Source organism: Tursiops truncatus, chromosome 5 (assembly GCF_011762595.2).
Source record: "Tursiops truncatus isolate mTurTru1 chromosome 5, mTurTru1.mat.Y, whole genome shotgun sequence".
Lineage (NCBI taxonomy): Eukaryota > Metazoa > Chordata > Mammalia > Artiodactyla > Delphinidae > Tursiops > Tursiops truncatus.
In genome coordinates, this window is record NC_047038.1 from 96959382 (window position 1) to 96984225 (window position 24844).

General features: G+C 36.2%; 1 protein-coding gene and 1 long non-coding RNA gene across 5 annotated transcripts in view; one reads left to right on the plus strand and one right to left on the minus strand.

The window, feature by feature from the left end:
* LOC109549586 (uncharacterized) overlaps window positions 1-10741 on the minus strand; it is a 49989-nt gene extending 39248 nt beyond the window's left edge. The window contains exons 1-3 of the long non-coding RNA XR_012332091.1: window positions 10621-10741; window positions 8665-8839; window positions 3260-3325 (exon numbers count right to left, since the gene is read on the minus strand). This is a non-coding gene — a long non-coding RNA (uncharacterized lncRNA). The remainder of the gene's footprint in view (window positions 1-3259; window positions 3326-8664; window positions 8840-10620) is intronic.
* The window catches only part of LOC109549585 (uncharacterized), a 31298-nt gene extending 15882 nt beyond the window's left edge, over window positions 1-15416 (plus strand). For 3 of the 4 annotated variants that reach the window (XM_019932806.3, XM_019932808.3, XM_073805384.1), the window contains 2 exons: window positions 1018-1176; window positions 15233-15416. In XM_019932806.3, coding sequence (XP_019788365.1) covers window positions 1018-1176; window positions 15233-15370 — 297 coding nt within the window. In that variant the 3' untranslated portion in view covers window positions 15371-15416. Of the gene's footprint in view, window positions 1-1017; window positions 1177-3044 lie in introns of all 4 variants that reach the window. The other variant, XM_073805385.1, reaches the window with a different exon arrangement.
* The last annotated feature ends 9428 nt before the right edge of the window (window positions 15417-24844 follow it).

Below are 24844 nucleotides of genomic sequence, written 5' to 3' on the forward strand. Positions count from 1 at the left end.
TGCAAAATGGTATAGTCACTTTGGAAGACAATTTGGCAGTTACTTACAAAACTAACATACTCTTACCATATGATCCAGCAATAGTGCTCCTCGGTATTTACCCAAAGGAGTTGAAAATTATATCCACACAAAAACCTGTATGTGGATATTATAGCAGCTTTATCCATACTTGCAAAGACATGGCAGCAATCAAGATGTCTTTCCATAGGTGGATGGATAAACTACAGTACATCCAAACAATGGACTATTATTCAGCACTAAAAAGAAATGAGCTATTAAACCATGAACAGACATGGAGGAAACTTAAATGCATATTGCTAAGTGAAAGAAGCCAATCTGAAAACACTGCATACTGTATGACTCTAACTATATGGTATTCTGGAAAAGACAAAACTACGGAGACAGTAAAAAGACCAGTTTTTGCGAGGGCTCAGGGAAAAAGAAGTATGAATAGGTGGAGCACAGAGGATTTTAAGGGCAGTGAAACTGTTCTGTATGATACTGTAATGACAAAAACATGTCATTAGACGTTTGTCAAAATCCACTGAATGTACAATATTAACAGTGAACCCTAATGGAAACTATGGACTTTGGATGATAATGATGCATCAACATAGGGTCATCCATTGTGACAAATGGACCACTCAAGCACAGGATGGTGATAGTGAGGGCGGCCGTGCGTGTATGGGGGGTAAGGAGCATGCAGGAACTCTGTAATTTCCACTCAATTTTACCATGAACCTAAAACTGCTCTTTTAAAAAGTCTATTCAAATAAATACACAATTTAAATTCTTTAAAAATCCACTGCTGATTGAATACATTGATATATACCCTCTCCTGCCACCCCCCATTTTTCCTGCATGATTCAGGTAGGACAGTTTGAGGCTTAGTTGATTCCTTATGCTGAAATACAAGTGAGATGAGCCTTTGACACCTTTGTTCTAATTTGTACAACATATTACAATAGATTTCATTTATAGAAAATAAAATGTATATTATATTTCACTTCTGTATAGATGAAATACAATAAAAATCAAGAGGACAGCTTGATATCCGCACTGAAGAGTCAAGTAACTGATGTAAAATATGTTATGACCCAAAATATCGATAAAATTTTGGAAAGAGAAGAAAGATTGAATATCTTCACTGACAGAACAGATGATCTGCAAACAACTGTGAGTGTTACATGGCTGTCTTAATATCCAAACAGTGCTCTAAGTCATAGGATCATTGCCCTTGAGACAAACTGCCAAAAGCAAAAACATACTGGGACACTTGGTGAGATAATCCTATGTCACCAAATAATGGCTTTATCAAAAATTATTGAAGTGCAACTAAAATATTAAAAGAATAATTATAAAACAATCCAAATTTTAAAGCCCATTAAAGTAGAAAGTGGTTATTTGTGTAACAGAAGGGTTTCTTACATTAAGAAACACACAGGTTAGTCAACAAATAAATTGCAAGGGAAAAAAAGGAGAGGGAAACTTACCAATAAAAGGACTTAGAAGGTATATCAATTGCAATGTGTGATCCTTATTTGGATTTTGATTCAAACAAACTATAAAAGTGAAAATTTACAACTTCATGAGACAAATAGATATTTGAACTCTAGCTGGATATTAGATGAGGTTAAGGAATATAACTAATTTTTAGGTGTGATAATGGCATTGTGGTTATGTTTTTAAAAGAGTCATTACTTATTAGCGATACATACTAAAATGTTGACGGGTGAAATTTTGTAACATCTGAGATTTGCTTCAAAATAGTTTGAGTGGGGGAGTAGAATGGTGTATAAATTAAACAAAATTGGCCATAACTTGACAATGGTTAAATCTGGTTGCTGAGTATACAGGGGTTCATTATACCATCCTGTCAACTTTTGTATGTGTCTGAAATTCTCTATTAGAAAATAGTTTTAAAACAATCACCAAGTGTTCACTAGTTCCTTTTGAGCATTTTTTTTGGCCACATCTCGCGACTTGTGGGATCTTAGTTCCCCAACCAGGGATCAAACCTGTGCCTCCTGCAGTGGAAGCTCGGAGTCCTAACCACTGGACTGCCAGGGAATTACCCCGCTTTGAGCATTTTAAATTTTATTTTTACAGATCTTTTCTACAAACACAGCCACCATATAAAGCAAAGTATACACACTACTTTTTACTCATCAAGTTCTATTGATTCAACCTCCTAAATCTTTTTTGTTCTAAGCCTCATTTTTTTCACCTTTCAAAACAATTTACCAAGGTATTATTCACATATATTCATCCAGTTTAAGTGTGGAGTTTGACAAATTGTAATTGTGTACAATTGTGTGACCACAATCAAAGTTGCGGACTAGCTCTTCCATCCTAAAATCTGCCCTCCTTTGTAGTTTACTCTTCACCAACCCTGACCCCAACCAACCACTAATCTGCTTTCTGTCACTATAGTGTTGTCTTTTCTACAACGTCATATGAATAGAATCATACAATACAGTCTTTTGTGTTTGACTTCTTTTACTTAATATAATGTTTTTTATATTCATGTTGTTGTGTGTTAATATGTTATTCCTTATCATTGCTAAATAGTATTCCACAGATAGCTAAATCTCTTTTAAACACACCTTCTGCCCATCCCAATGCCACTCACTGTCTCACTCCAAGATCAATTATCTCGTCTGACTATGGTAATTCCCAGATTTAATTGTTCTCCCTATTTTTGGTTCTACTCTGCTCCAGTCATCCTCCATACCGACACTAGAGTATTCTTTTAAAATGCAAGTATGAGCGTTATCTATAGCCTTTTTGAAACCCTCTAGTGGTGCCCCTTTGTCCAAGCAGGGTAGAGTCCAACCTCCCTAACTTAATGAGCTTTCTTCTGATTATACTGCCAGTCATATCACCCAGAGGTCATGTCTTGTAGTTTATAAATCTCAAAAAATATCAGACTATTTGTAGTTCTCCAAAATACCTGTTGCATTATTTCACACCTTTATGCATACTGTTCCCTCTTTTTCCTTCCCCTGGAAAACTTCTACTCATCCATCAAAACCCAACTCAAGAATCATCTCCTCATCCATTGCCCAGACTGAGTTTATGCCTGTCTCATCTATGCCATCCCTGCACCTTGTATTTATTGATCAATTAAACAAATATCTTTTGAAGATCTACTGTCTACCAGGCTCTATAATAGGCACTAAGAATAATAAGGATGAATATGATAGCCACAACCCCAGCAAACAAGCACTCAATGTTAGTTAAATCAAACACTACTTACTTAAACAAAGCAATCCTCTACATTGTTTTTATAGCAGGAAAAAGATGTCACATCAGTTTGTATAATCTACAAAGAAGAATTAATAAAGTAAATCATTGTCTAGCATTGCAGTTGTTGTCTTTATGAGAGTTATAACACAAGAGTTCAGATAAAACTGTCCAAGCCATTTAGATTCATTCATTGTTCATTAATAAACATTCTTTGGGGGCCTGTTATATACAGGATATTATGCTTGTCATCTTCAGGGATAAAAGAATGGAATAAGATACTTGCCACAGTTTAATCTACTGCAGGAGACATATTTGTATAAACCTAACTGCAATATAAAGTATGTGTTAAGTGTCATAATAGACGGATAAAGCATAACAGCCAAACAGTGGATAACTGATAGTATCTACATTTTTACAACGCATTTTGAAATTAGTCAGAAAATTCCTTACCTCATTCAACATTTATTTCAAGTATGTGAAAAAGGTTTTTTTTTAATATTCATTTATTTATTAGCTGCCTTGGGTCTTAGTTGCGCACACAGGATCTTTTGTTGTGGCGTGCAGGCTCTTTGCTGCGGTGCACGGGCGCACGGGCTCCAGAGCAAGCAGGCTCAGTAACCGTGGCGCGGGCTTAGTTGCCCTGGGGCATGTGGGATCTTAGTTCCCAGACCAGGGATTGAACCAGCGTCCTGTACATTGCAAGACGGATTCTTAACCACTGGACCACCAGGGAAGTCCCTATGAAAAAGTTTTGAGAATAATATATCTAATACCCTTGTAATCATCAGCCAGCTTTATCTGGACTTAATATTTTGCCACATTTGGTTTGGGCCTTTGTTTCTTAAAGAAATAAAATTATACATAAAATTAAAGTCCCCTGTGTACCTTTCCCAAGCCCATTCCACTCCCTCACCAGAAGAACCGCTATCGTGAATTTGATTTGAATCATTTGTATGCATGTTTTGATTCCTCTGCTATATATGTGTAGCTATATATGTATCTGTAGTATTGGTTTGCATTTTTAAACTTTGTATTTATGACATTATAATGAACCTATCCTTCTGCAACCTGAGTTTTTAGTTCAACATCATGTTTTTGAAATGTATTCATTTTGATACACTTAGCTCTAATTTATCAATTTAGCTACTGACAGCATATCATTACTATTTTAAGAAATACAGAAATACTTATCCTTTCCCCTTTTAATAAATATTAACGTAGATTCCAACTTCTTTATTATGAACAACACTGCACTGAACACCCTTGTACATGTCTTTTAGTACACATTTACAAAATGTTTCTAAGACAATGGTCTATAGAGTTTTTTGATCATGCATACTTATTCATAAAATATTCTTGAGAATGCATTTAAATATATATAAATTATATATATTCTTCGATAGTAATGTTATATATTAAAACATACTAATAGAAATTAAAAGAATGAGACAAAGATGAAATAAAATATTAAATAATTTTTCTTAAGAAAATTAAAACTGTCTAAGAAAAATTTTAATAATGTATTTTAATGATAGTGTGATTAAAAGTCAGATTTGATTACAAGTGACTATTTTTTAAGTCTCTAAATATGGCAGGTAGTGTTCAAACTAGAAGCAGAGATATATCCTCTTTGTCATTTTCTTGTTGTTTATCTTTGCCTTGTTAGTATAATTAACCCACATGTCTACTTTAGCTTAGTTAAAACTAAATAATATTACCCATGTATTACCCATAATTCACTTACCCATATAAATTGTAGGTATTGCAATACACTACAAGAGAGTGGACAAAGGGGTCCGCAGTGGCGAACTCTGCATCACTGTGGAATTTCCCCTCTACCCTCAAAACATCTTAACTTTCATGATTTACCATTTTACATCATACCTAGGGAAAATGTCAGTGCCTATCCATATGTTAAATTTTAAATATTTTCATTTCCTTCTTGTTTTTTAGATTAAAATGAACAAATAGATATGGTTCTAATATTATTTTCCTGCTCTCCAGTGGGTCATCTTTTACAACCCCCTGGGATGCTAGATCCCATTTTTGACCCACTGTTCTATAATATATACATAGAAATGGAATTGCTGGATCTTAAAATATGTGCACCTTTGAATTAGCCAAATGTTTCAAAATTGCTTTCCAAAGTGTCGTGCCAGTTTATACTCCCATCGGCGCTGTATGAGAGGCCCCGTCGCTCCACACTGTCTTTCCAAAACCTGAGATTATTAGATTATAACTTTTAACAATCTGGTAGGGGAAAGAAAGTAACTATTGTCTTGATTTGCATTTCCCTAATTTGGGATGACAGAGAGCAATTTTTGTTTATTAACCATTAGCGTTTCTTCTGTGAGTGGCCTGTTGATATCCTTTGCCCATTTTGCTAATGGGGTGCTTATCTTTTTTAATAATTTAGTATATATATATAAAATACTAATTTTATAACTATTAGAATAATGAATGAGTATATAATTCTTCATCCTAATACTTAGTTGTAGAAAGTGTAAATATGTTCTCCCAGTATGTGGATTGATTTTAACTTTGTGTATAGTGTCTTTTTTAGGACAGAAGTCTTTTCTCTTTACTATTTTTTTTATTGAAGTGTAGTTGATTTACACTGTTCTGTTAATTTCTGCTATACAGCAAAGTGATTCAGTTATACATATATAACTATATATACATTCTTTTTTTATATTCTTTTCCATTATGGTTTATCATAGGATATTGAATATAGTTCTCTGTGCTGTACAGTAGGACCTTGTTGTTTATCCATTCTATATATAAGAGCTTACATCTGCTAACCCCATCCTCCAATCCATCCCTTCCCAACCCCCTCCCCCTTGGCAACCACCGGTCTTTTCTCTATGCCCGTGAGTCTGTTTCATAGACTGGTTCATTTGTGTCATATTTTAGATTCCATATATAATGATATCATATGGTATTTGTCTTCCTCTTTCTGACTTACTTAGTATGATAATCTCTAGCTGCATCCATGTTGCTGCAGATGGCATTATTTCATTTCTTATGGCTGAGTAGTATTCCATTGTATATATGTACCACTTCTTCTTTATCCATTTATCAGGACAGATGTCTTTAACTTTCATGTAGGCAAATGTATCAGTCCTGTCCTTTATGCTTTCTGTGTCTTAAGAATGCCTTCCTTTCGCCAGGTTATAAAGATACTCTTATATTGTCTCCTAAAAGTTTTTATTTCTGCTTCTTAAACATGAACCTTCAAAACATCTGGAGTTTTATTTTTGCATAAAATATGAGGTAGGAATCAAATTCTATTATTTTCTGTATAAATAACCAGTTGCCCAAATGACCATTTATTAAATAGCTCAGACTTTCCCATTTGGTTTGTAATGCCAGCCTTGCCACATATAATGTTTTCATATGTAAACAATTTTCGTTCTTTTGATTCGTATGTATTATATTCTTCTGATCTATTTCTATTTCCTTGGGCTGGTACTACACCATTTTAGTTACTGTGGTTTTATGAGAAGTCTTAATATCTTACAGGGCAAGTTCGTCTACTTTCTCTTTTTTGGAAATTATGTTGGCAAGGCTTGCTTCTTTCTCTTTTGGGGAATTTTAGATTCTACATCTCAAGTTACACACACACACACACAAATTGTTGGGATGTTAGTTGGAATTACATTAATATGGGGAGAACTGACACCTTTAAAATACTGTTTTCCCTTCTCTGAACATGCTATGTTTCTTCATTTTTCTAAGTCTCTTTCAAAATCTTTCAGTAGAGTTTTATAATTTTTCCCCTAAGGGTCTTGTACAACTTTTCTGAGATTTATTTCTTGATATCTTACTGTTTTTGTTGCTATTGTATGTGATATTTTTTAAACTACATTTTCAAAAAATTTTTGGTTAATAGGAACGCAGTCAATTTTTGCATACTGATTTTGTATCCCAAGTCTTGCTGAACTCTGTTATGGTAATATTGTTTGTTTGTGGACTTATTTGCATTTTCTACATAGAAATGCCATCATATATGAAAAATGACTGGATTTTTTTTATCCTTTCCAATATGTATTTTCTTTGCTTCCTTGTTCATGCCTCCCTCTCAAGTTAAAGGCAACTACCTTGAGGCCATTAGGCTTGGTTGGATAGGAAGCTTATACCCTTAATCTGATCTCTAATGCAGGGCACAATCTTTTTGTAATTGAGGTAAAATTCACATAACAAAAAATTAACATTTTAAAGTATACAATTCAGTGGCAATTGGTACATTCACGATGTTGTGTACCCACCACCTCCATCTAGTTCCAAAACATTTTATCACCCCAAAAATAAACTTCATGCCCATTAAGCAATTACTCCCCAGCCCCTAACAACCAATAACCTACTTTCTGTCTCTATGGATTTACCAATTCTGAGTATTTCATATAAATGAAATTATACAATCTGTTATCTTTTGTGTCTGGCTTCTTTCACTTAGCATGATGTTTTCGAGGGTCATCCATGTTGTAGCATGTATCAGTACTTAATTCCTTTTTGGCTGAATAATATTCCATTGTATAGATTTACAACTTGTTTATCCATTCATCAAATGATGGACATCTGTGTTGTTTCTGACTTTTGGCTACTGTGAATAATGCTACTATGAACATTTGTGTACAAGTTTTTGTTTGAATAGTTGTTTTCAATTCTTTTATGTATGTACATAGGAATGGAATTGCTGGATTATATGGTAATTCTATTTTAACTTTTTGAGGAATTTCCAAACTATTTTCCACTGTGGTTGAACCATTTTACCTTCCCACCAGTAATGTAAGAGGGTTCCAATTTCGCCACATCCTCTTCAACACTTGTTATTTTTCCTTTTTTTTTTTTTTATTAAAGCCATCCTACCGGTGTGAAGTGGTATCTTACTTTGACTTGCATTTCAAGTCATTTGTCCATTTTTAATAGGTTTGGGGGGGGTTGTAATTGAGGAAGGGTAGAATCTTAATGGGCATCTGTCATTAAAAGGCCTTTTTAATCTAATGTCTTATTATTTGGGCCCCCAAACCATCAGCTCATCCAATGTTCCACATTTCTGCAGTCTCTCTATTCCTTTTCACTTCTTCTTGCAAACCAGCCAGTTGCTGCCTTGCTAAATGTAGCCAGTAACAAGAACTCACACTACCTTTCTATTTTCCAACCTTTTCTTCTAAAAGGACAGACTCAGTAGTATTTTGCCTGCCTTCCAAATTATCACAGGCAATAGTTTTAGCAAATATTTTACCCTGAAGAGCATTGGTCTTTATCTTTCCAGACTCTAATATCAGTTTCTTCTGTGCCTACCACCTGATGGCTAAGCCAGTGCTACATGTTTTAGAGTTCTGTATTGATAATAACAACATCTCATCCTACTACAATTTCACTATTAGAGAAACATTAGCTATACCAACATACCTCAAGTTTTCAGTGTTTTAACTCAACAGAGGTTAATTTCTCGGTTGTATAACAGTATAAGGCAGGCTTTCAGTGAGCAGACTTCCACAGGGTAATCCAGAAACCCAAGTTTTTTCCATTTTGTGACTCTGTCATTGCCTATGGCCCCTCAGAATCTTTCAATTTCAGGTGGCAGCTGGTTAAACAGGGAGTGGAAGAAGCACATTTGCTTTGAGCCAGTTCAGCCCAAAAGTGACACCCATCATTTCTACTCACAATCTATTGGTAGGAATTAGTCTTTTAGCTTTGCATAGGTACATGGGGTAGAGAGAGGACACAGCAAGGGGTGGGGTGAAGGGCCTGAGAAATGTGATCTGTGATTGGACAGTCTCTTGCCAGCAACAACTCTACATTATGGAAGGGGAACTCAAAGTCTTCAGTGGATAGCTGGCTGTCTTTATCATATCTGGAAGTTTATCACTAAAGGAAATTCTAAAGGAACTATATAGATAGTGGTAAAGGTGTAGGTAACACTAAATGAATATTGACTGCAATATAGGTGATGAGAAGTGGTTGGATTCTGGATATATTTTGAAGGTGGAGCGAATTAGAGTTGCTGACAGATTGGCCATGAGGTGAGAGAGAGTCAAGGAAGACTCCAAAGCTCTGAGCCTAGTTAACAGGAAGGATGGAAATTGAGTAGTTTCATTGCTTTCCTCACGTGAGCCCACTGTGAGCACTAAATCCTAAGCCCTGCCTGCATGGCAGAAGCCAACATCATCACCTTCCCAAATCCAGAGGAGCTGCACCATCAGTGCAACTTCTCACTGCTTTCCTAGGTTCCTGCACTTGGCCTTACTCTTACTATCTTCCAATATCAGTTATGCATTTAAAAGTTTGCTTCTTATATTTTATCTAGCATTTCTGAGTAGTAATAGTGGCAGGGTTATAGGGTTACATAATCCACTATATCACTGGATCTATTACTTTATTAGATTATATCATGTTTCTTTCTTATCAGAAAAGAGGCAACATCTAAATCCCAGAAAGTTATAGCGAAAAAATTGAGATTTTTTTTCACTTTACTGCCTTTCCTTCCAAACAAATCCCACTTTTATGTATATATTGTATTTTCATGATTACATGGGGAAAAATGACTTCCTCTTTGAAGCCAGTTGAGTAGAAGCAGCTCAATAAAAGATTAAATTTGGGACTTCCCTGGTGATTCAGTGGTTAAGACTCCCCACTTCCACTGCAGGGGCTGCCGGTTTGATTCCTGGTCCAGAAACTAAGATCCCACATGCCATGCGCAATGCAGCCAAAAAAATAAAATAAAATAATGGAAAAAAAAATAAAGATGAAATTTAACTGAAATATTTTACAATTGTTCTCAGATTATTTTCACACAGATATCACATAATCATTCTCACTAAACCCTCTATTTTTGCCTAACTAAATTAATTTTCTCTCTCTTGATCTTTTTGTAAAAGACCCAACTATTCTTAAACAGCAGATTTGGCTTTTTAACAAAAAGTAGGCCAATAAGCTTTCTGTCAGTCTGCCTACAGATAAATATGGGTCATGGATTTTAACTTGCAGATTAAACTTATACATTTATTTTGGTATCCTCTCAAAACTCCAATAAAATGATAGGTAAAAACAACAATTAGAGATTTTAATGTATAAACCACTAGGATATTTTAGAAAAAGAACAAGAGAAAAGAAATTTCAAAATTTTGGAAGCTAGGAAAATGGGTTCTGAGTACTTAATAGCCTCATTAGAGCAGTAAAAGTTCGAAAAACAAGCTTATAGCAGAAGATATTAAGATGCCAAATGATCCAGGCCATAGAACCTTGGAAAGGATCATAAATTGGACACACATCGTACTTCTAAAAGGAGACACATGGTACTTCTAAAAGCAGTATGGGTCTAGAAAGAAGAGATTGGGTATAATGTGTTTAAAAGGAACATTTTACCTGTAGAGCCCCTTCCCGACTTTTTACAGCCACAGTTTCCTCTCCTTACCCCTGACAAAGGATAATAAATTGTATTATCTAAAGACAAAAGACCTAAGAGATTCTAAACTCATTTACCAGGTGCAGTTAAGGCCAGAGTGACCATCATATTAAAATTAGGTGGACTAAGTAAAAATCTGCATCCTGAATAGGGTGACCATTCCCCAACCTCTCTCCCAGTCAGCTTCACCCAGGCAGGAGATTAGAGAAGTCCTCCCTAAGAAAACTCACGAGGCCAAGGAAAAAAGACCTACAGATACTGACCTACAGATATTGAGGCATTCCCCCAATGAAATAGTCAGGTTCATACCAGATTATCCTATAGTGAAGCCCACCAAATGATAGCCCTCACTCACTCATATGGAGTTTCCAATCATCATTTTAGATCATGAGATATTTGAGAAAAATCTCTATAATAAAAAAAAATCAAAGTAAACAGAAAAAAGGAACTCAGACAAAACAGATAATGCAGAAGCAAAAGAAAGCTTCATTTAAAAAAAAAGTCTCTCCGGGGGGAAGGATAAATTAGAAGTTTGGGGTTAACATGAACACACTACTATGTATAAAATAGATAATCAATAAGGACCTACTGTATAGCACAGGGAACTATACTCAATATTTTGTAATAACCTATAAGGGAAAAGAATATGAAAAGGAATATATATGTGTGTGTGTGTGTGTGTGTGTATATATATATATATATACACACATATACATATATATACACACACATATACATATGTATGTATATCTGAATCACTGTGCTGTACACCTGAAACTAACACAATATTGTAAATTATACTTCACTTAAAAAAAGCAAACAGGGCTTCCCTGGTGATGCAGTGGTTAAGAATCTGCCTGCCAATGCAGGGGACACAAGTTCGAGCCTCATTAGAGCAGTAAAAGCTGCTGGTCCGGGAAGATCCCACATGCCGCGGAGCAACTAAGCCCATGCGCCACAACTACTGAGCCTGAGCTCTAGAGCCTGCAAGCCACAACTACTGAGCCCGTGTGCCTAGAGCCCGTGCTCCGCAACAAGAGAAGCCACCGCAACAAAGAGTAGCTCCCACCCACCACAACTAGAGACCCAATGCAGCCAAAAATAAATAAATAAATTTATTTTTAAAAAAAAAACCTCTCTAATGTCTTCGGAGAAATAATAGAAGACAATATTGTACAACCCTGAAACAAGAATGGAAAGCTATGTAAAAGCTTATTCATAGAACATAAAGATCTTTTGGAAGTTAAAACAACAGTAAAATTTAATTAAATAGAATGATTGTAATATAAAGTTGAGATATTCTCTCAGAGAGCAGAGCAAAAAGAGAGAGAAAAGACAGAGAATCAGTGTAAGAGATCCAACATATGAATAACAGGATTTTCAGAAAAAGAAAATGAAGGAATCAGAGGGGAGAAAATCAGATTAATACAAGAAAAAATCCTAGAACTAAATAACATGAATTCACAGATTCAATGAACAACAAAAGAGGATCATAGCAGGGCATGTAATCTCGAAAGTATAGAACGTTAAAAAGGAAGAGAAGATTCTGAAGGTTTTTAGAGAGAGAGAAAAAACAAAGACTTGGCGATTAGAATAACAGATTTTGCAAAAGCAATATACGGGTGCTAAACAAAAATGAAGGAATGCTTTTAAAATTCTGAAGGAAAATGATTTCCACATTAGACTTCTATACCCAAATTACCAAGGGTAGAATCAAGACATTTCTAGGCATGTAAATTCTCAGAAACATATCTCCCACTCACCCTTCCTAAGAAGTTTTCAGCAGAAATTTTTCACCAACAGAAGGAAATAAATCAAGAAAGGGAACGAAATGAGACTGAAAAAACAAAAGGCCCAGCACAAGAGAAGGGCATTCCCAGGATACTGGTGCAGAAAGATCTGAAGATTAAAGCTATAGGTATAGCAAACCTAGACCCCAACCAAACCACACTGGAGTAGATCAAAAGGCTCTGTGAGGAACTGCAAGATAAAGCAGAAGGATCCAACAGAGGAGCCATCAAAGGAAGGATATTTTCCAGCTCCTCTGGAAAGTTTGGGAATGAATTACTGGTTGGTAGATTAAAAACTAATAAATGAAAACATTTTAACTATCTACCTATTATTAGCTCTAGAGAAACCAAAAAGCTATACACTAAAGTCAATGTAGTCAAATATGCTCCATGTCTCAGGGAATAGTTACAAAGCTTTAATTAAACACAAAGAATAGGAAAGGTATGTGTTTGGGGAAGGGGGGTTTGGAGGTATGGTAGGAGTTATATCCCCTTTTCTATAGTTGGAAACAGGAAAAATCAAGAAAAAAAAAAATATATATGGGGCTTCCCTGGTGGCACAGTGGTTGGGAGTCCGCCTGCCGATGCAGGGGACGCGGGTTCGTGCCCCGGATCGGGAAGATCCCAAATGCCGCGGAGCGGCTGGGTCCGTGGGCCATGGCCGCTGGGCCTGCGCGTCCGGAGCCTGTGCTCCGCGGCGGGAGAGGCCACAACAGTGAGAGGCCTGCGTGCCGCAAGGAAGAAATTAAAAATATATATATATAGTTTCTAGCAATACAGAGGAAAACAAACAGCAGGAAAAAATAAACAGCTAAATGAGGTGCATTCAACAAGTATTTACTGAGCACCCACTACATGTCAGACACTGTTTTAGGTCAGGGTTTCTCAGCCGTGGCACACTCTGGACTATCCTATGCATTGTAGGATATTCAACAGCATTCCTGGCTTCTATCCATTAGATGCCCAGTAGCACCCCTACAGTCATGACAGTCAAAAATGTCTCCTGATATCGCCAAACGTCCTCTGGAGGGCAAAATTATCCCCAGGAGAGAACCACTGTTCCAGGAAATAGAGATACAGCAATTAACAAAACACACGAAAAAGAGCTGAAAGTGATTACCTCTGAAAAATAGGATCAGGGTGAAGAGGAGCAGGGCAGGAAAATGCAGTTTTTACTCATAAGCCTTATAGAATTCTGACTTTTCAAACTATATATACACGCTACATTAATAAAAGAGAATAAATAGTCTAAGAGAAAGATATAAAGTCCATTTATACCTTAATTCACTGTTTCTACACGAGGCAGTATAGTCATGCAATTCTAGATTTGAATTCCAGCTCCACCACTTACTCTGAGGCAAGCAACTTAAACCATTCTGAGCCTCATTTTCTTCAACACTATAAAACAGGAATATTCACCTAGGGTTATTATAAGTATTGCATACTATTATGCAAAAATACATATAATGCATGTCCTATAGTACCTGCATTTTAAGCATTCAATAAATTATAACATCTTGGAAAGTATATATAGTCAGTAGCTTCCATACACCAGATCCTTGAGAATAACCACCAGCATCTTGGATATATAAACCTGGGGCTCCCATAACTTGTCATACACTAGTCATGAGACCATCTGAGTGGCATACCAGGACTCATGCCATTTATAGCATGCACTGTAATCATGTACATACCTTGATTTTGTTCTTGGAAAATCACCATATATACTGAGAGTAAAAAAGCAGATCTGTTGCACGAAGAAAGATAACTGAAATATGTTAGAATTTTACTCATCCAGGTGGCAGATAGCAGAAATCCATGTAAGCATCAAGCAATTTATTTGTATCACGCTATAGGAAAAGCAGTTACATATATTTTAAAAATAAAAAGGAGTAGACCAAATGAAAACAATAAAGCTTACTTCAGGGGATGGGGGGAAGGATTTTACAATTTCGTGTGACCGTGTTTCATTTCTCTCCACTGCTCCTTGGATTCTTTCAATAATCTTAATAAAATTTAATAAAAGTGAGCTATTTTGTTTAGGTTAATTAAGATATGAAACTTTTTATATCGTACTTAACGAAGTCCATCTCATTATTCATCAAAATATTAATTATAATAATGGCATAATTTATTCTTATATCCAGTCTCGATATACTATATTCACTACCTCAGTTAATCCTCACAATCTGGGCTACTATGTGGCAGATACTACTATCCTCATTTAATAGATTTAGTCATTCATTTTTTCAACAAATACTATTATAATTGAACACCTGCTCTATGTTGTTCGCTGTTGGGAATATAGCAGTGAATGAAACAGACAAAAAATCCCTGCCTTCATAGAACTTACGTTCTCAACAAACAACAAGTAAGTAAAATGTACATATTGTTAGATAAGAGATAAGTACTTTGGAGAAAAATAATGCATTGAAGAAGAAGAGGGCTTCTGGAATGGAGATGGGGTAGCAATTTTAAATAGGGTTGTAGGGGATAGTGGAATTTAAGTAAAATCATGATGTTAAGATGAGGAAACCAGTTCAGAGAGTTAGTAACTTATTCAAGGTCACAAAATTAATAAAGCCATAGAAGTATAGCTGAACACAATAAAGAATCTTGGTGCATCATTTTATAACAGCTGCTCAGACTTATTGAGACTTTTTGTGATTGGTCAAACCCAAATTAAATCTGTTCTTCTAAATCGTTCTAATAAGTATTGTAGTGTGCACATTAATCCAGAAATGGAAAGAAAACATTAAATTTGTGTTTATTTTCATTTCAGGCCAAAGAATCCCAAAAAACAAGAAAGATTCTTGGGAGGATATGGTGGAAACACTTCAAAAAGATTATAGTCATCACCATGGCCATTCTCCTTTCAATCATCATCATTCTTTTAAGTACAAATGTAATACCAACTTGACCCTTCTCCCCATCCCCAGCAGGTACCAATAAATTGTTATATGTAATTAGAGTTCTACAACCAGCAACTACAAAAGCCTTCTCTAGTGGTAGGAGGAATGGAGGAAAAGGGGGTTGGAAGTATTTCCTTGTCCCTTTAGTGTTCCTTGACTCGTCTTTGTACCTCTCCCATTTCTGTAATCCCGTTTTTTTTTTTTTTTTTTTACCACTGCTCCACTACTCTTCTCTTTGTTAATATTACAAGCACATACCCTGAAATCAGACTGCCAAGCTTCAACTCTCCACTCTGCCACATACCATATAGATGACTTTGGACAAGTTGGTTAACCTTTGACCCTGTCTCCTCATCTTTAAAATGGAGCTAATAATAATAATATCGCATAGAGTTGTTGTCTACCACATAGAAAATGCTATTTAAGTGTTAACTATTACTTAATAGGAAAGATGACTGCATTTATGGCATTGATTAAATCCCCATTATCTTACTCCTTACTCAGAAATGACCTTAAAATTCCCTTAGAAGAATTCTTACATGAGTACAGTCCAGATACACATTCACCTCTTCTACATATTCTTTCATGTGAAATGAAAATTCAAACCATTGTGTTTTATACTAGGCATTTCTTTGGGTAAAGATTAAAAAATTAGGAAACTATCATTTCTCTAATAAATCACAGGTCATGTTTTCTATTTTACCACCCTAACAGCTTTATTCTCTTTTTAACTGATACACTTCATCCAATAACCTTGAATCACTAAGATTTCTAAAACCCAAAACATTCAACTTCACTTCGCAGTTGGTTACAAGGTTTTATGAATTCTATTTCCTAACTGGGATGTTGAGGTCTAAAGTACGTTTTAAAAATCATAAAAATCATAGTGATCCATGGGGAAGAATAAAAAGATTAGAACAGGGGTTCCTGACTACTAGAGAACTCATTTTAATTCTGATAATGATCAAATATCAGCATTTTAAGTAGGTCCCAATTCCTCCAGCACAATATCACCTTTCTATTCACAAAATATTTTTTAAAGCATTTTAAATGTTAGAAACTTTTGGAGTTTCTGTAATTTATACCCAGGAAAAGAAATATAGTCTGACATATGTACTAAGTGCTTTGGGGGAGAGGTGTCTCATTAAATTTTACAATGACATGAAGAGGTAAAAACTATTATTAGTATAATGTAAAGCACATAAAACTGGCTGGCACATAAGTGCTATGTTAATGTTAGTTCACATTATTATCTTTATTTTGCATATGAGAAAAGAGCAAAGTTAAATGGCATGTTCAAGATCACACAGCTAGAAAGCTGAGATTTTACTGATTCAAGTACTGACTGAGGTATATAGCCACGAAACCCACGTTTAACTCAGAGTATATTATCTGACCCCTTAAATTAATTGTGGGCCAGACAACACACATCAGTACTATTTTGCTTTGGACCAGGTTAGTAGGTTGTTTTGGTGGTGGGGGGGGTAGAGATAGGAATCTGAAGGAATACTGTGAGGATATTGTCATGCATTTTGCTGCCATTACTTTTGTAGCCCTATAAAATTTCTGTAATTTATAATTATGTACAAAACAATGTATTTGTATCCTGATTGCCAGTGAATACTAGCATATTTATTGCTAGAAGACATCAAATTTAACACCTAATCTAGCCACCACACCACCCCCAATTTTACATTTTAGGATGCCAAGACCCAGAAGCCTAAAAAATAAAAAAAATGCCTTTGCAACCTCCCTCCACTTGCAGCGCGTTTAAAGCACAGGCTATCACCCTGGTTCCAGGCAGCACGTCCCATGTAATACCTGTTTTCCTAGGCAGTCTTAAACAGAGTTTAAGAGTTTTCCAGATGACTTCTATTTTTATGAACTGTTGAAAGCTGCTAGGAAGAAGTAAGCAAAGTACTCATTTAGTAAAGTGTTTCCCTGCTATTTGTGCAACACCTAGCAGAATGTACCTGAGTAGAAAGAAACAGATATTAAGACAATCTTAGATTTTTCATTTATGCATTCAAATATTGTTGAGTTGCTCCTCTGCACCGAAACAGTCCTAAATCATTAGGATTTATTCTAAGTTACCACATTGATAGAGATAACAGACATTTGAGAAATTAACGGCTGTATGTAGAAGTATAAGAAATGGTTCCGATCCTACGGGAAGCTTACATTCCAGTTGAGGAGGTAAGACCAACAAAGATCATAAACACGTTAAAATAACATCTACTAAGTGATGCATTGTGTGGCAGGGAAAAAATACAAGAAAGATAATGATCAACACTGGCTCCAGTCACTGAGGAAGATTTGCACTTATAAGTGGGATGGGAATTGGACCTTATTAGAAATCAAATTTATCTCAATTGGTAAAGGCAATCCAGTTAATGTTGTTACTGAGCACTGATATGCCAGTAGCTGTTGAAGTACTTTATTTTTATTTAATTCTCACAACAACCCTGAGATGGGTACTATTATTATTTCCATTTTACAGATAAGAAAACTGAAGCACAAGTTAGGTCACTTGCCAGAGTCCACTGGGCTAACATAGTAAGAGGAAAAAAGATGAACAAATGAAGACACTGCTTGCTGTGTGGGTGGAGAAAGTGGACTAGACCTTGGGAGTTCAGTCGTGCATTCATTCATTCACTCAGATGGACTGCAGCAGAGCTCAGCCTTCAGTTCTCTTCATTTTCCGCACTCTCCAGGGTGCTTTTATTCACTCCCATGGCATTGCCTTCTCCAGCAATAACCTTCCTTCTGAATTCCAAACCATTTTCTCTACTGGAGACATCCACTTGGATAACGTGCAAACACCTCAAATATTAAATCCTAAAACTCGTATATATTCTTCCTTCTTTCCCCACAAAACTGCTTACTGGACCTTATCTCCTGTGTCTATAAAGGGGATCACAGCTATGTGATCTAGGTCTGTGATCTAGACCTTAGTCTACTGTGACTCCTCTCTTCTGCTTATCTCCTTTTCCCAAATTACTCACCAAAATCACAGAGCTTCCACATGAAATCTCCTGAAGACTCACAGCAGGGAAGCCCAGAAGAGTGACAGAAACAAAAGTAGGGAGTCCCTGCAGGTGCCCAGGCAAGCTTCAAAAAGGGCACTCATCCCCATCATGGTAGACAACTATGTGTCTACTCCCCTCAAGCCTTTTTTGTATTTGGACTGCCTAGCACATACAGAGAGACATTAACATTTGATACTTTTTCATATGCATGATTTCCATAGCTCTTAAACATGATCACAGCAATAAATACGGAGCTTTGGTTTTCAACGCTCAGCATCAGAATCACCTGGGGATCCTAATAAGACAGTGTAGGCTGTCTGGGCTCCAAACCTGAAGGTTCTGCTTAAGGTTGGAATGGCGCCTCAAAGTTTAAACCCCATTCAGTGTATGAAGCTGAGAATGACTAACATCAAAGCACTTTTCACATACCTATCATTTAATGTTCATCCCTAAAGAACATCTAATTTTACAGTTGGAAAAACTGACGCTTGTTGGAGAAGTTCAATTTTATTTGCCCAACATCACAGGACAAATGACGGAGTGGGACCTCTGAACCATTCACTTGAAATATCTATTCCATTCAACATACTAAACAAGAATTTTTAAAATATCTACAAAATAGAATGTCCCACACATTCTAATAAATCTCCAAGAATTATTTTAACTTGTTTTGAAAATTCGTTATCTCATTACAGTCTTCGCAGAAGCTAGAACAGAATTCATTATTTAGTTCCGGCCTGATTTTTAGACGAATCACAAGCTGGTTACAGGAAAACAGGTCATTTGAGGGGAAGCCCCTGCTCAGCACCACACCATGACCCAACATGATGGAACCCTCTCTCTTGGCAGGCCAGCACTGAGTGACCCACATTCCTTAAAGAGTTCTCAAAGGAACGTAGGAAATGTAATAATGAAATGATACTGTTAGGTTTTTTCTGTATTTACGTTGAATATGAGTACCTTGGTTAACATTATTGCTATTGTACACATCTAATTCGATTTGCCATTTTTTGAAAAATTTGTCTGCATAGAGAGTAAATGCATTCCCAGCCCTTTTAGTGGTTTCACAATTTGACAGCAAGCCCAGTAGAGGCTAAAGACTGAACATCCCCATATAAAATATTCCTACTCTTGGTATCCTTTCTCATGAATATTCTGGAGAAAATTGGAAATTGCTTTTTTCTTCCATCAAAATCTCAACCTGTAATACTGTTTAACCAATTATGCATCACTAACTTTAAAAAGAATGCCGTCATTTAACATTGTCATTTTAAACATGACAGTAGTTGCCTTACCTTCCCAAATAAGAAAACAAGACCTACATTATTTCAGGAAATTCTTCCAAGAGAGGAAACCTTAAAAAAAAAAAAAAAAAAAAAAGACAGTGCAAAAAATGCATGACTGCTGTTAAGAGTTTAATTTTAAGACAAAAGCACTACATTATAATTTAAACATAATCTTTCAGAAAAGAAAGTTTAGTGCAAATCAAAACCCCATTAAAGCCCACTATAAACTTCACATGAAGATTCTAGAAGTAGGCTTCTAGAACTGGAAACACTTGGTTCCAACAAAATCTGCTTAGGGAGAATATGTCTTGAAAATGTCAAATGGTACAGAGAACATTATGTTGGTTTAGAATCAAGTCAACCAGGTTCTAAAAAAAGACATGCTGATAGGTCTTAATACATATAATTAGTTGTAGCATGCTTTATCAATTATTGTAGAAGCAATTTACAACAAATTTCTGAGTATTTTGAAATTTTCTTTATTGCCTTAGCCAATCTCTTTAACTACACTGCAATAATTATATAGCCATCTTCCAATTTCTTTTAAAAGGGTTCCACTTCATCAGTCTGAGATTGGCAAATGTTCTCTAAAAATGTGATAAAGCCCTGTGTAACCCAAGGCCATCCATACAACAAAGGGGCAATTATATAATTCCTTTTCTCAAGTATTTATTCAAAGCATAGCTTTCCATGACATGTTAAATGTCACATTTAGGTACTGGCATAATACAACTGTTAAGTGTCTTCCAATATTTTCAAGAAAAATTTCAAAAAGGCAGGAAAGTAACCTTGCTTTCAAATTCTAAAATACAAACAGAATATAGCCTACACAAATAAAATGTGTATCAACTAACCTTGAAATAAACTCTCCCAACACCGAGCAACTTAGGTAAGTTTCTCAAAATAGAATCCGATAACCCTAATATCAATGTTTAATAAATGAGGACCTATCTGTACTTTCTCTGAAGACTTTAAAGAATTCCTCCCATGACAACTAAAATAACTGATTTGGACTGCTGAAACAAGGAACACCTTGCTCTTACTTAGGATTTCATTCCTACAAAGTATCTCACCCTTTTTAAGTAGTAAAATAATTTTGTCAAGTCCTTTTTCCATGCCCTTTAAGCACCTTTCTGTCCCCCCAAATTATCCACCTCTACAGAGCTTACTGGAGAAAATAAACATTTAGCAGAGCATTCTGCTCTGTCTTCCTAAATTACATATTCCCTTGGATCCTGCAGTCTTACCCAAAGCTACTATACTATAGTCACTTATAAAGGGAAGCTGTTGGAATTATCTCCTGCATGAGAATCTAAAAGATGCTTATGGACAACAGGGCAATATATAACTAGCCCAACTCAAGACAACAGAAAAAGTCAGTTTCAAACAGAGTTGCTGATTACCAATTAATAATAATGGAACGAATGAAGTCAGTGACAAACCAAAGGGGGCAATATGCAGGCGACAGGGGAATGTACTGCCTCTAAAGAGTTTAATCCCAACCACCTACCCTCACCACCTCCTTTCCCCAGCATGGCACACTACTGCTCCCTGTCCTCTCTTACACTCATTAGAATGCTAAGTCTCTATGGTTTTTTTCAAGCTAGACTTAGGGTCCGTGATTAAAATGCTTGAGTGGTATAAGTTTTATGAAACATGCACCTTTATTTGTCTTTACACGAGATAAAAGTAAAAACAGAAAGACAAAAAATCCTTATGAAACACAGCAAGCTTAACTCTAACCACCTTAAAACAACAGTCCTTACAACTTCAGTGTAGGGAAGATCACTTGGTGTGTGTGAAATACAGAATCCCAGGGAACACCTCCAAACAATACTGATTCTGATATAAATAGCCTGCAGGTCTCTTTGAAATACCAACGAGATTATAATCAACACTCCCCCAACTTTCCAGATTATAGGCAATTGACAGCAATATACAGCCCAACCCACCAATTTACACAACTGGATCTTGCTAGAACCATGTTAAACATGCAAAATTTCAGACTAGACTCCTAATTATAGCCAGTAGTGAAGAAAGGAAAAAGTATGCATTCTTCTCAACTTTTCAAAAGTAGGTAGTAACAGTCTTCATGAAGTCTGGGGTCATCCTTAAGTATTAGTACACTGATAAATTGCACTATTAAGTGAACTGCATCCAAAGAAATTTACTTTATTGAGATGTGCATCCATTATGCATGGATCTAGATTTTTACATTTCAGGTTAATCTGACTCCAAACCAAATAAACTCATTATACATTTCAGGACCAACACAAATACTGTGATGGACAGTGGGATCAGTCCTTGTTTTAAAATTCCCAATACCTCAAGGCCATAAAGTACTTTTGAAGCACAAGACAACTTCAAAGAACTTTCCCAAGCAGTAAAACAAAGCACATAAATGTATAGAATACAAAGACCTAATAATCAGATCCTAATGTTATTGAGACTACCTTTCAAAACTATCTCAGCATGAATGGCACCTGGACAGGTGTCCACACACTATATTCTAACTTGTATACAACAAAGAATAGTGAAGTAATTGCCACCCCAATGTGGAAAGAGTAATGTGGTAATAAGACCTGCAACCTTACAATACATATTTGAAGGTTAAAAAAGGAGTAAGAGGAAACCCAGAACCCCAGGAAGAGAGATTAACTAACTCACCTGGTAGCAAACATCTAGTAAACTAAAAGGTAACAAAATTTGACTTAGGCCAACAGACCTAGAAACGGGGGTTGGTAGCTCTAACAGGGTCTACAAAACTGATGAGAACTGAAATCAAAGCTTCCTAACACTGTCCAACAGGTAAATGAGATTTGTTCTATAATAAACTAGCAAACTACTTGTAAACTTCTACTTTGCTGGCCAAATTTTAGAAGGGTACTGAACTACTAACATTTTGTCTCCCCAAATCTGTCATTATCACACACAAAAAGGGTGCTAAAAGTAAACAATACCACTTCTGGTCTTCTGAAATCCTACTAAAACCCATTACTTAAAAAGGGGGGGGCAACATAAAAAATATATAAGGTCAAAGAAAATGGGAGGGAATTCCCTGGCGGTCCAGTGGTTTTAGACTCTGCGCTTTCATTGCCATGGGCGCAGGTTCAATCCCTGGACTGGGAACTAAGATCCCACAAGCCATGCAGCCAAAAAAAAAAAAAAGAAAACGGGAGAGGAAACTACAAAATTTTGGAAGCTGCAAACCTCTGAATAAATGGCAATTGACTAAGGAGACAAGAAAACTTAATATTCTGTCAGCAGTGAGGATATTTCAGATAGTACCACAGAACCCCCAAAGGCTTATTAGCAAACGGCAGCCCAGGTATCTCTGTAAACAGAGGTAAAAGGGACTAAAGAGGATTGGTTGAAAGTCTGTTTGACAAGCAGTTAAACCTCCAGATGCCCTCTGTACTGCTGGACAGCTGAACTCTTCCATCCTGGCAGAAACTTGTCTGAAGCAGGTAAGAGGGTGGTCTTCGGACTCAATAGGCATACAATGATGAAAATAAAGGAGTTCAAGTAGTTTACTTGTTCAGATCCCTCAGGTTTCTCCCCTCACTGGGATCTCAGAACACTGGCAGCCAGGTATTTTACCCTCCAGGCAGCAGAGTAGAAAAAGACTTCTCTGATGAACCTGATCAGCTCAAGGAAGGAAAAAAAGAATGTATCAAGAGGTTCCTCAATAAAATGACACAGCCCCGATCACCCAGTAGTGAACCCCATGGTTGACAAATACCCATCCCTCAGCCCCACAAATTCACAACATCCAAGCTGCTTTAAAAATGCTGCACTCCTATATATGAGACAAGGATCACCAAACATTTGAGGAAGATTATAGGCAAAGGCCAAAGCAACAGGAAAGAAAAGCATCTTGGGGAAACAAACTCTGAAAGTTATGTTAACTTTAGACTTGAATAAAAGATAATACACACCCATGTTAAGAACAGGTTACTACTTATAACACAGGTTGGAGAAAGAGGTCTTAGATATTAGATGACTGAAATTAAAAACCTTAAAAAAAGTTGAAAGATTAAGTTGTAAAAATCGCTCAAAGGATAACAGCCTGCAATGGAAAACAGGAAAACCAGATGCGCAGGGCTCACACCCAAAAAACAATTCTGGAGGAAAGACTGGGGTGGTGAAGGACACGAGGAAAGATCAGCTCCAGTAACATTTCCCAGGATTGAAGAGCATGTTTACACAATGACAGGACCCACTGAAAGCTCAGCACAATGGATGAAACAAACCCAAGATAGTCATGAAATTGGAGAACACTGATAGTGGTAAAACCCTAAGCATTTCACATGAATGATGAAAAATCAAACAGCATCAAATCTCTTCACTAAACCTTGAATTCTCTATTGAGCCAAACTAGTTATTCAGTTACGAGGATGGAACAGACCTTTATAGATGGGAAGGCCTCAGAAGCAGGAAGATGGGCTATACAAAAGCAAGCCCTGGGATTCAAGAAATAAAGGACCTAAGGAGACAGGCACAAGGCAACGCCCCAGAATGACGGCAAGGCCCCAACTCAAGTTATTCAACAATTCTGAAGGGCAAGGAGTTCAGACTGAAATATAAAATAACTAAGAAAAACATGAAGCTGATAAATGGATTTGTATAAAGGGAGAGTTTTTCAATTCTGTGCAAGTCTGAAAGTAAATTACAGCCCAGTACACAGAAAAATATTCATCTAGATCAAGAAATAACACCTGAAATGGATCTAGGAATAGCACTTCAAATGTGACATCAAATATATGGAAACAAATAGTATAAAAATCAAGGTTAAGAACTGTTTTTCCCTAACTCTGTGTGCAAGCGTAACTTTTATAGAAAGTCGTAAGTAGGAATAAACCACCCCCTAAAATTAAAACATTAAACTGCTGGGGGCAAAGAATTAAACCTGAGTACATCTTTAGTTGCACCTTTCTAATTAAATCTAAAAATCACAGGGCACATTTTGACATAACAAAGAATCAAAAATTAATTTGATAGCTTTACATTTATCCAATGAAACAAACCTCATTTTTTAAAACCAATCAGTTTTAACTTTAAAAAAAAGGTTTTGATGTGGAACATTTACAAACAAACCTCACCTTCTTAAATCTAGCTTTTAATTCAATCAGTTTTAACCCCCCTTTTTAAAAAGGTTTTGAAGTGG